This window comes from Odocoileus virginianus, chromosome X (assembly GCF_023699985.2).
Source record: "Odocoileus virginianus isolate 20LAN1187 ecotype Illinois chromosome X, Ovbor_1.2, whole genome shotgun sequence".
Lineage (NCBI taxonomy): Eukaryota > Metazoa > Chordata > Mammalia > Artiodactyla > Cervidae > Odocoileus > Odocoileus virginianus.
In genome coordinates this window covers 17,063,291-17,075,545 of record NC_069708.1, presented here as the reverse complement: position 1 = coordinate 17,075,545, position 12,255 = coordinate 17,063,291, and the positions used below count along the sequence as shown (strand labels likewise).

Here is a 12,255-nt window from a genome sequence, read left to right as displayed (position 1 = left end):
AAGCATTTTAACAACTTGAATATAGTATGGTCTCATTTGCCTGGAGAATCCCAGGGACAGGGGAGCCTGGTGGGCTGCCGTCTATGGGGTCACGCAGAGTCGGACATGACTGAAGCGACTTAGCAGCAGCAGCAACATTTGCGTGGGAAAAAGATATATAATAGAATATACTTGCATGTGTTGAAATATGAAGTTACCCAACAAAGGTTTTATCAGTGGCTGCCTGAGAATAAGAAATATATAACCCAGAGATTGTGTGGGAGAGAGATTCTCTTTTTACTGCAACTTCCTCTATGTAACTTTACAATTTTGCACTATTCCAAGTATACCTACTCAAAAAAATCTGCATGCAAGTATTTCAAAAGTCAAAGATCAGATCATGGCTGCAATTACAATGGTGGCATCGAGGATGTAGAAAAACAAACAGATTTGAAATTTAAGATGCAGAAATGTCAAGATTTGGTGACTATCAGGACTTGCTAAGAAAAATGGGAGTTAAAAACAGCTCTAAGATTTCTGTCAAGGGTAATGATAAGTGACACTTATTAAGACAGGGAACATCAACACCAAAGATAAATTCAGCTTACATATGTTCAGTTTAAGATGTCCTCAAGATACCAGGTAAAGTAATCAAGTTCAGTCAAGCATACATGCAAGTTGGGAGCAGAGTAAAGACCTAGAACAGAATTTCCTTGCAAAGGAGACTGAGACACAGAAGGCCAAAGTAGTCAGATGTTAGGAAAGTCAAGGAAGAGCGTTTTCAAGAGATCTCAAATCTGCCTCTGTCTTCCCCCACCCCATTCCTAAACTATAGACTCACTTTAAAAATTGTCTTTTCCAAGGTGGTAACGTATATCTTGTACTGAACACCTTCCACATCAGGCCTACTGCCACGCACTTTACATATCTTTTTTCCCTAACACAAAATGCAATAGCCTGACAGAAACCTATTACCACTTCCATTTTACGGATAAGAAAATTGAGCCTCTGAAAGATGAAATAATTTGCCCAAAGATCATACATCTAATAAGCAGCTGCAGAATTCTATTCTAAAATTCATGTAATCTTATCTATCCATCAATATTTAACAACTGGATCTCTTTCCTCTCCACTTCATCCCTCTCACTGGAGTCAATAATATTCTGGTCATGTCACTTTCCCTGATTAGAGAGTTGAGTTCAGTGACTCCCCAAAACTTCCTATGGTCTACAGTGAAGCGGGCCACATGCTCAATTACCTCCTCCCTATTCCACTAGGACAACCTCAATCTCTCTGGGTCCACACTAAATTATTCACAATTCCTCAAACACCATCCAACTTTATACCTCTAACTCTCTGCCCTCTTATTCCTCTTGCTCAAATTCTATTCATGTTTGATAACCAAGACCAAAATGTTACATCTTTGTGCAGTTTCTCTTACCCACTTCTCCATCCTAAACTAACTACTCCAAAACGTTGGGAATTTGTAGGGATAGTTTAAACTACCTACAATCAAAGTTTTAAATGTTTTAATTGCTCCATCATTTGAGAGTTCAAAGAACTCTACATATACACCTTGATTACAGCACTTACAATATCATATAGTCACTCTGTCCATCTCTCTCCACAGACTGCAGGGGCAGAGGCCCTTGTTGCCCCAGGACTTGGAAGAGTCACTCACAGCAGTTTAGCAAACATTTCACAGACCAATCAAGCAAAGTAAAAGCTTTTCTAGTTCTCATTCTGACACCTGAAATTCCAAAACCTAAAATGCTTAACTATTTTATCTTAAAAATAAATTGTCCCTAAATAATAATAAACTATCCAAACAGACTCAAATAACTAAGATTCACAAAGTTCTTAGAAAAAAAATCTCTTATCATGTATTGTATCTATTAATATTACAGAATTCTATCACAATATTATAATACAAACTCACATATATTCAGCTAAATATCTGTTCGCTACTTATTTCCCAAGCAACTAATTCTTAACTTCCATAAGGCAAAAAAATTAACACTCAATCATATTTGATGTTAAGAAGTTATTTTAAGCCCAGGTCCCACAACAAAGAGTAGCCTCTGCTCACCACAACTAGAAAAAGCCCGCATGCAGCAACGAAGACTCAGCACAACCAAAAATGAAAAACTAAACAAGGCATTTTTATGTGTAATAAAAGCATTGTGGCTATGTTTCAGTTGTTGTCCTCGTTTAGTCGTGTCCGACTCTTGCAACCCCATGGACTGTGGCCTGCCAGGCTCTTCTGGCCATGGAATTTTCCAGGCAAAAACACTGGGGCAGGTTGCCATTTCCTTCACCAGGTTATCTTCCCTACCCAGGAATCCAAGCCAGGTCTCCTGCATTGCAGGCAGATTCTTTGACTAAACTATGAGGGAAGCCCTATGTTTCAGAGACAAGCTGAGGTATCTATGGATTAAGAGATTTCCTTCACAATAATGGCAGCACAGGGTAAAATACAGATGAAACAAGACAGGTCATGAGCTGAAAATTGTTGAAGGTAGGTAATGATTGGTTGATTTTCTTTGCTTTTCAAAATACTGAAACTTTTCTCTAATACACTGTTTTCTTTCTTTTTTTTTAGAAAAAGATCTAGTGAACATAACATAATAGATCTAGTTGGAAAACAATCCTTTATCTTTATCTAAGGATTCCTTAGATAAATTTATCTTAGATTCCTTTATCTAATGGTTCCTTCCATTGTTCTAAATTAAAATAAAAGATGATCTTATATAATACACTTGCCATGGGGATTCTCCAGCAAGAATATTGAAGTGGGTTGCCATGCCCTCATCCAGGGGATCTTCCCAACCCAGGGATTGAACCCAGGTCTCCCGCATGGCAGGCGGATTCTTTACCGTCTGAGCCACCAGGGAAGCCAGTATAATACGCTTAACTACAACAAAGCCCAACCTTCTTCATGAGAATAAACTTAGAAGTAGTATATTTTATTTATTATAACAGACAAAATACTACCACACAGACAAAACCACAAAAATACAAGGACACATTCACAACAGCATGATGATTGTTTTAGAAATGTAGAGAAGTAAAGATAAAATAAAAGAAAGAAATGAGTGAGAAAAAATAAATGAAAGCTTACAGAAGTGGCAAATAGCCCATAATTTGGCTGAGAAACCTAAAATTCTCTAAATAAGGAACTACTCCCACCCTTCCAGGTTATAGTTTTTAATTAGGTTCCAAATGTCATCTTGGGCCAAATTAGACCCAAAAATAAAGTCATCAAAGAAATGGATGTTAAAGATCAAAATGAAGGAGCACAGCCATGTAAATAAATGCAAAGAAACATGACCAGGGTGAGGGTGAGGAAAGAAAGAAATAGGACCAAACAGTATACACATTTCTACTTCATTTACCCCTATCCTGACTGAAGGACCATGAAGATGAGAAGTATCCCAACTTGACAAAAAGGACTTCACAGGTATCTCTAACTATACACACACTAGTATAAAACCCATCTTTAATCAGTCAAAATATAGTTCTGGTATACTCATTATCAGCATGCTTACTTATTTTTAAGGTAATGTGTGTCTAAGGTTAAAAAACAAACTCACAACAGCAGAGAAATCTAGTTTAAAATCTCCCCTCCTCCTCACCCTAGGGCTGTTTTGTACTACAAACATGATTATTATTTAACTACTTCTTGAATATCTTACCAAAACTTGGTCAGAAAATTCCTTAGGTTGACCCATGAACGTTCACATTCAAGGATCTCAAGTTAGGAACTCATAACAAAGGTAAGCATCACTACAAGATGAGAAAAGAGTGACAGAAAACACAGCAGATGACTGTTTGAACGTCTGCTAAAAGCAAAAATCTGATTTTAATCCATGCGTTCCTAAACAAAACTAAAAGATGCCTTGCTAATAAAGAAGTCAAGAAATACCATCTCCAATAAACACAATCAAGAAACAAGCCCAATCCTATTAATAGGAGACATTCTACTAAGGCCCAGTGGAGGGTAGAACTTTGAAACTTAATTTACAACTGCCCCAAGAGTGAACTGAAAATGGGGATCCCAGAAAGCAAGGAGTGCCTTTGTAGGAGCCATCAATGTCCTGCCCATCTCCAGCACTACCTATCTAGGGAAAGAAGGTGCAGATTACAAGAGTTCACAGGTACGAGGAGCTAAGAGCCTGGTTTGTCTTTCTCTACTGGGGTCTGGTGTTCAAAGTACATAATTTATTGAAACAAATGACCAGATAAATGGAAAGGGGTGTCTGTAAATCAAGCTAGCCCAGAAACCACTGTGCAATTATCTCACAAATGTGAACACCCCTTCCCCATTTAACTCATGTAGTGTAAAATACTAATGAAATAACTGAGTTTTAAATATCTGATACAGAATGTTACATAATATAAATTCTCATTAAATGTTTCAAGAAAAAAATGAAATGTATCAGGATATATTAAGTCTCATGCGCTTTCACTAATTTTAACCTAGCAACTATTAGATAATTTTTCAAGTTAACTCTAATAATCTAAAATCCAGGGGCTCTTTTAACTTTTGAAATTCTCAAATCAGGAATACACATTCCAGAATAGTTAAATCTACAAAGAAGAGACCTGAGGAAGACAGGAGCCAGGACAGCACCCTATAAAGCCAATGCTTCTCCTGACTTTACTTTAGTCAGGAGAAAGTATTAGGAAGCATAAGGAATGTCAGAAGTAAATTTTCATTAGTGCAATGAATGATATTCAAGTTAATGTGGCTTGGCTCGAAACACTGCAAAGGCATCTCCACTTTTGCATAAATAGGGTCTAAGAATCAGCAAATCCAGGATCCCAATACTGTCCACAGTGCACACTCAGCCTAAGAGTCCCATCCAGCCCTGTGTTCCACCACTGATCGGGTGATTCTGGGGCTAATGTCTACTGCAGGTAACACGTGCCACCTAAGCACCTTTCCAGCAAGGTCCTTGATAGACTACCTACAAGCACAAAAAACTGGTACTCTGTTAAGCTTCACAGACAGGTTCCTGTGACTGCTTTTGTGCATGCTTGCTAATCAATGTTTTCATGGATGGCCAAAAAAATAAAAAATTCTAACTTGTAAATTGTTAAATTGACCTGTATCGTAAACCTTCAGGATACTTCCCTTTCCTTCCACCACTGATATTTTTGTGATAGTCATCCTCATACTTATCTCACCCTTTAAGGGAGCTGTAAGTTTTCAATGCAAACAAGGGATATCTTCATTATCTCCATATGCCCTGCACAGACGACTTGTATTCAGTGTACTCAAATATTTGTTGCTTTAATTTACCGTTGACAAATTACAAACCAGTAGAGAAAACTGATAGAATTGTACGTGAGGCTTTGATATGAGTACATAAGACTGTCGATCATGTATTCATTAAATAAACTTCATTAATTAACTAGTTTACAAATAAAGACATGTGGGCCTTAAATAACCACCATTTCAATTCTTTGACAATCTAGTGGTGTTTTTGTAACATAAATCAGTTCTCTGGATACATTTCAAAAATATTAATTCACAGTGTTTTAATTCATTATCAAAATAGTACTATTATTACATAAATAAAAACTAAATGTTACATAATCAAGTCAGAAAAAGATGTTTTTACTCTGTAGCTAGCCAAGCACTGAACCTTCATTTTGGTTCAAAGTGCATGGCCCACCTTTCCACTTTACCACCTACATCACAAAAACTCATCTCTCACACAGTTTTTAACAACCTGAAGTGTACAGAGGTGGCAGTTAATTGTTCCCATGTCATTTCAATTTGTAATTGATTCTACAAAAAGAGCTATCCGGTGAGGGGAAAGTATTCAGAACTTAAAAAGTGCATGTTTATATTCTCCTGCAATTCTAATGTGTGGCCAGATAAGCAAGCACTTTCTATAATTTTTACTATAGCTTTATTAACATAAATGTATCAAAATCTTAGGAAATGTATAGCAATTGCCTGAGACTTTGTCCAGGTAAATAATAATGACTATAATTTACAAGACAACTTTCCAAACTTGAAAATACTTTTTAAGATGGATCAAATTAAAAACCTAATTTTGAAACAGAAAAGTATGACATTATTCTGCGATTACTTTTGTAACCCAAACACTAATCTCTTTTAGAGCTGGAAGTGAATATGCTCCTTTAAAAGTGCCAGCAAACAAAACACACACATAGAATATAATTTTAAGTATCAACATCCAAATATTATAGTATTAAAAAGTCACCTTCTACAACTGACCTAATAATTTTTCCTTACCATATACACTGGGCTTCCCAGGTGGCGCTAGAGGTAAAGAATCTGCCCGCCAATGCAGGAGACATTAGAAACACGAGTTCAATCCCTGGGTTGGGAAGATCCCCAGGAGTAGGAAATGGCACCCCACTCCAGCATTCTTGCCTGGGAAATCCCATAGGCAGAAGAGCCTGGTGGGCTACAGCTCACAGGGTCGCAAAGAGTCAGACACAACTGAGCACTACCACAGTAGTAGTTAAGTCACTAACATGCAAGCAAACCAAATTTAGGAAAACATATGCTTTAATGATCTTAAACTACTTCCACTGCCCCCGGAATTTTAAATTCCAACTATTTTCATGCTAATTATCTCCTAGGAAAAGAAGTACATATTTTTTTTTTAAAGTACATACATTTTAAGATAGTAAATGATCAATGGGCCTCCCTGGTGGCTAAGACGGCAAAGAATCTGCTTGCAATGAGGGAGAGATTACTTCCAGGTATTCTACATAATCTACTGATTAAAAGAATTACCAAAAACAATTCCAAGAAGAGTATTTAACACAAACTTAAAAATGATATAAAGGTACTTCAAAGTGAACAACTATGTATTTTAGCAATAGTTTCCTGACAAAAGATTTCAACCCTTTAGCATTATATAATTACTATAAATACAAGCGTAGTATTACTATCAATATATTCATGCTATATATTAATATATATTTTAACGGAAATCCTTATTAACTGAAAATAAGAATAACTGAAAAGATTTTTTAAAATGTGCTAAGTCACCATAGTTAATTTCTGTTAAAATGTTTCACTTCTTAATTACTTTTCAGTAACTCCACTGTAATTAAAAAAATGACTCTTGAATTATGTTATCAAAAGATGGTCAGCATTAGTTTATAAAGAAAAAATTGGTCAAGATCATGCTGTATTTCAAGAACTCTGATTAAGCAACCACTTGCTGTTAACAATATTTTAAAGATATGTTAAAGGTACTACTAACAAAATAATATACCACCAAGCATTGTATATATCAAATGGAAATCATTCAAACAGAAATTATTTCAATGACTCCAATATAAATTAGCCTAACAAATGCATTCAGCTACTAAAAGAAATCAGCAGTTTGGACAAAGTAAGCTCCCAACTAGAAAAGGAACCTATAAGTTCTGGGGAAAGGAAGAGATACTTATTAGTAAATGTTTTAAACTTTCTAAATCTTTTAGGTCAGGAGTTAACCTTTTTTAAAACCCAATTTAAAAACTTGAAAGAATATTCAATAATATATATGAATAAATGTTAAAAGCAAGTAGTAAGAGCTAAGTTTCTGTCAGAAAGAAAAGTTATACAAGGCGCCAACTAAATTTGTTGGGTGGACAGCCAGATGGGGTAATGACAAAAATCATAGCTAAAAAGATAGTCCTGTGATTTATTTAATTCCAGTATCTGCCCTTAGGTAAGTAGCCTGAACCTACCCCAACAAAGAAAAGCCAGCTCTCATTTTCAAGACTTTCAGGAAATAAGAATTCTGAAACCAACACTGCTCAACATTTCACAAAAAAACACACTGTTTACCAGGGCTGTTCAAAAGATGGATGAAACTAAATAATTCAATACTTCCTACAGCAAGATTCCAGCTCATTCATTCTATTCAGAATCCAATTCAAACTCATGGTGAGATCATATAATATCAAGCTTTACATTACACATTTCACTGTTACGTTCAAGCTCACAAAGATGCAACCAAGAACTGCATGCGGTTGCAAGCACATACTCTAGAATGTTTTATTTTAATGTTAAGGCTAATGAGTCTTGACCTAAATAGGACCTCACAGGCATGGGGTCTAAAGTAACGACGATTTTTTTTTTCCTTTAGCTCAACAAAATACTTAGTAGTTTATCAAATTACCCAGTATTTTATGAAGCCTTCATTCTGCCACAAAATACAATAAACCTTCACAGGTTTCTCATTTATGTTACTGCAGTCAAACATCAAGAAAGTAAAGCACATTTTCACAAATACTTGAAAATGTTGTTTTACAATTTAAAGTCTGTAGTGCATAATAACTACAGAGTTCAATATTACAATCTGAAATACAATGTTAAACACGATCCACTCACTGTGAATCCATCTAAATACAAGCATTCTGAGACAAAAAATCAACTAGCATTTTACACATTTTACACGTATAACATCAGATTCCACTTATTTCTTCATTATCTAACCAAAACAACAGATTTGGCCAAACTATTTCAAATGTATTATCTTTGCGGACCATTTTACCAACCCCCTACTAGACCGGAGATAATCACTCCAAAATACAACGCTTCTTAAATTTAAATATTTTGCTTAATCTTTTGGAATGACAACTTTGACAGTAGTTAAGTATTTTTAAGTAAAATGTTTTAAATACACAGGTTGAAAAAAATTTTCAAGGTTTAAATCATTTACGCTTAAATCATATCAGAGCTAGTCGCTATTCATTTTTCCGGCGATAGTTTTAATGAAGCCAATTAATACCTACATAGTCAAAGTTTAATTCAACTTTTCTCTATGGATCAAAGGGACTGAGTTTACTGAAAAGGATTATTTCACTTTAGCTTTTGGGTCATTATTGTGTTCGAAACCCCTCACACTTTGAAACAAAAACAGAAGTGTAATTACAGATAAAAAGAATTAGTGACTCCCCAACTGCAGACAAAAATTCGGGATAATTATTTTTTTTTTAATCAACTTAAGAATAAAATGCGAGGCTTTAGTCATTTCAAACTTCCTTCTCAATTGCAACAATAAAGCTAGGTATCAAATGCAAAGCTAGTGATTACAGCTAGAAAAGAAAATGTTTAATGGATGCAACACCTATCGCGGCACACTCCAAGTTTCACGGTCCCAATTAAGAACCGAGCATTCAAATATCATTTCGATCAGATTCTGGTCAAGAGACACAAACTGATGCAGACAGATCGAGACTCCACTGCCTTTGTTCAATAGCTTACGGATGGATAACTAAATGTGCTACAGGTTGATAAGCATTTACCAGGCTTATGAATGCGGCTTCCATGCTTGAGAAAGGTGCAAGAATTCTAGATGCAAATAATCTTGGATAATTTTTATTAATCACCCACCGAGCTACACACTCCGACGGAGAGGCCTATTCATCGCTACTATTTATTTCCATGTTTACCTCTCCTCCCTCCCCCAAACCCCCCCCTTCACTTTCTCCTCCCACCCTGTCCCGCCATCTTGGGCCGATAGGAGCAGCCATTACTTAACTAAATGACAGTGCCAACAACTTTCCACACAAATAAACAGAAACTGCACCCCGAATTCCCCTCGGCCTCCCCTGTGAGAAACACAGGAAAAGAGGCTCCAAGGAGAAAACACATTCACAAGTAACTGCAGGATTTCTATAGCAGAAAGACTCAAAAAGTAAACAAGTCACCCAACTTCAGGTAAAACACCATACCCCTTAAGATGCCTGTCAACAGCCCCATGCAAACTCTTCACCGCCCTAAACTACGTGCAACTTTCCCCTTCTGGGAGCTGGGACACAAGAAACCCCCAAACGTTGGGTTAACAGTACATTTCCCGAACAGCCTGCCTGGAGGAAAAGAAGAAAAACCACGGGAACCAAGTAAGTCGGAAATGTGGGGAAATCCGCACAGACTTACGAGCCTTTGACCCTAAACAGGCACCTCGAAGGGATCATCGGTCGACCCTCCAAAAGCCGTAAAATAACAGGCAGTTTTGTCGACCCAGTAAAGCTCGGCCCCAAAGCGCTGCCGTCTCTGTTCCTCCAGCTACTAGAGGAGAGAGCGATTTCGCAAGGGAGCAAGCGAGGGATCCGGGAGTAAGGGGAGACCAAAAGCAGAAAATAGTTTTCCGGAAGCCCCTCGGCCCTCGTTCGCGGCCACAATGAGAGCCGGCCGAGCCGCGGGGCCCGGGACGAGCGGGGCGCCGGCCGGGGAGACCTTGTCCGCACTCCAGCCCGCGGCTGCCTTACCTTGCCCAATAGGGCCTTCGTCCTGGCGCCATCTTCATGAAACCTCACGAACCCGAAGAGGCGGCTGTGGGGAGAGACACATGCGGCTCCTTAGCGCTCCGGCAACCCCACCGACCCATCCCTGCCCGATCCCGAGGCCCCGGCGGCGGCGGATACGGCACCGAGAGCGCCAAGCCCAGGTGCCCGCCCCGCCGCCGCCAGAGGCGAACCGCGCTCGGGCCTCCCCGGAGACAGGCGCCAACCGTCCGGAGCCGACCGGGCGGGTGGGTGACGGTGACCCATACCTGTCCAGTCCGCCGAGCGCCTCCCTCTCCTCGGCTGTCAGGCTCGGGGACGCCTCCTCGCTCTCCCCGCTCGCTTTTCCCGCCGCCATTTTCTTTTCCTCATCACCGAAAGCGGCGGCGGCAGCGGCGGCGGTAGCGAGCGACACTCCGCTGGATTTCATGGAAACGCAGCGAATTCACAACTCCGACGCCGACACCCCCCCGCGGGCCGGGGCCCGCAACGACGCCCCCAACCTCCGCGCGGGACCCGCACACCAACTTTATCGCCACCTCCTCCTCCGCCGCGGGCGGCAGCGACAAAAAATCCCAACGCGGCGGCGGTGAAGGCGGCGGCAGTTGGGGCTGCGGAGCCCCTGGGTCGGCAGCGGCGGCGGCTCGGCTTGTTAGGTCACATCGCGGGGGCGGGCGAGGGGCAGCCACGGGCGGGGGCGGCAGGAACGGCTGGAGCGTGCGGGGTTGAGGGGTGTGGGGGGAATTCGTTGGAGAAACAAACTTCCCCGGCACCAGCACAAAGTTGTTGTAATTGTGTCACACAGCGAACCCCACGCCGCCGCCGTGACCCCCCCCCTCCCTGCCCGGCTGGTGCAGCCAATCGAAGTGCCCCGCTCGCTTCACGTGACCTTTGTTGACTCACGTCAGCCGTGGCTCCACTCAACTTGCTAGCTGCCCGAGCCCCGCCCACTGAGGCCACCACCCACAGGGAGCAGGAGGCCCGCCAATTCTGACCGATGGTTGGCTGCTGGGTCCGTCTGTTCGGGTGAAGGGTTGTCACCGAGAGGGAGCAGCGGGTTAGGTTGTGCCAGTTAAATATACTGGGGCAGAGAATGGAGGGTCCGGACCGTGTCAACTCGGGAACCGCTGCGGGCTCGGGAGGGGGAGGGGAACGGTGGGGAAGGGCGAGGTCCGTCACCGCCCGCGGCGGGCGTGAGCAGTGAGCCAGGATGCCATGGACGGCCTTTGCTGCCCAGGAGCTCGGGGGTGGTCCCCGACCGCGGCTCCGGCATCCTGTGCTCCGCCTGTCCCGAGCCCTGGAGGGCCTGTTAAAGGTCACGTCGCCAGGAGGCGGCGCAAAGCCCCTGACCTCCGCCCTCCGAAGAAAGCATACTTTTTGCACTGCTGGAAGTAATGGCCTCCGCGAGGAGCGCGCTCGGAGAGTCGTTGCCGGCCCCGTGCCCCGGGGCTCGGGCGCCGCCCTAGGCCAGGCCTGCGCTGCCGGCCCGCATCCTCTCGCTCCCGCAGCAAATGAAGGGGGAAAGGCCCCCTCACCGCCGGCCAGAGGGATTGAAGAGTCACCCACGGGGCTCTGGCTCGCTGACCACGGCTCCCCACCGCCAAAGGTCTGTTGGCGGCACTTGGGGGCCAAATTTTCGATGCTACCGGTGTTTTATCAGTAGTTCATTATAGTATTATAAGAAAAGCAGTGACGAAAAATTGTTAAGCGATTATCTCCAGAATGTTGCTTTCTATTGCTGTGATCTCAGTGGGGTTTTCATGAGTGGAGTTGGGACTGCTTCTGGACAGCCCTGAGAGAAGACAAAATTAAGATCCTCAGGGAAGCTTGCAGGCCAGAAAACCCTTTTCTACCCCCTCACAGCATGTCCTAGACCACAGTGACACCTTCTTGTTCTGACAGTGTCTCAGATGCAAATAAAAGTCACTAGTCTGCCTTTCAATCCATAGTATAATTGGGAGAAGAAAACATGCCTTCGCTCTGTTACTCTTTGCAAAAGATAGA

General features: G+C 41.5%; 1 protein-coding gene across 15 annotated transcripts in view; it reads right to left on the bottom strand.

Moving 5' to 3' along the window:
• KDM6A (lysine demethylase 6A) overlaps positions 1-11,070 on the bottom strand; it is a 179,744-nt gene extending 168,674 nt beyond the window's left edge. For 7 of the 15 annotated variants that reach the window (XM_070461816.1, XM_070461817.1, XM_020877341.2 and 4 more), the window contains exons 1-2: positions 10,521-11,069; positions 10,237-10,300 (exon numbers count right to left, since the gene is read on the bottom strand). In XM_070461816.1, coding sequence (XP_070317917.1) covers positions 10,237-10,300; positions 10,521-10,681 — 225 coding nt within the window. In that variant the 5' untranslated portion in view covers positions 10,682-11,069. Of the gene's footprint in view, positions 1-10,236; positions 10,301-10,520 lie in introns of all 15 variants that reach the window. The other 8 variants (XM_020877340.2, XM_020877342.2, XM_020877344.2 and 5 more) reach the window with 2 other exon arrangements.
• Between the last annotated feature and the right edge of the window lie 1,185 nt (positions 11,071-12,255).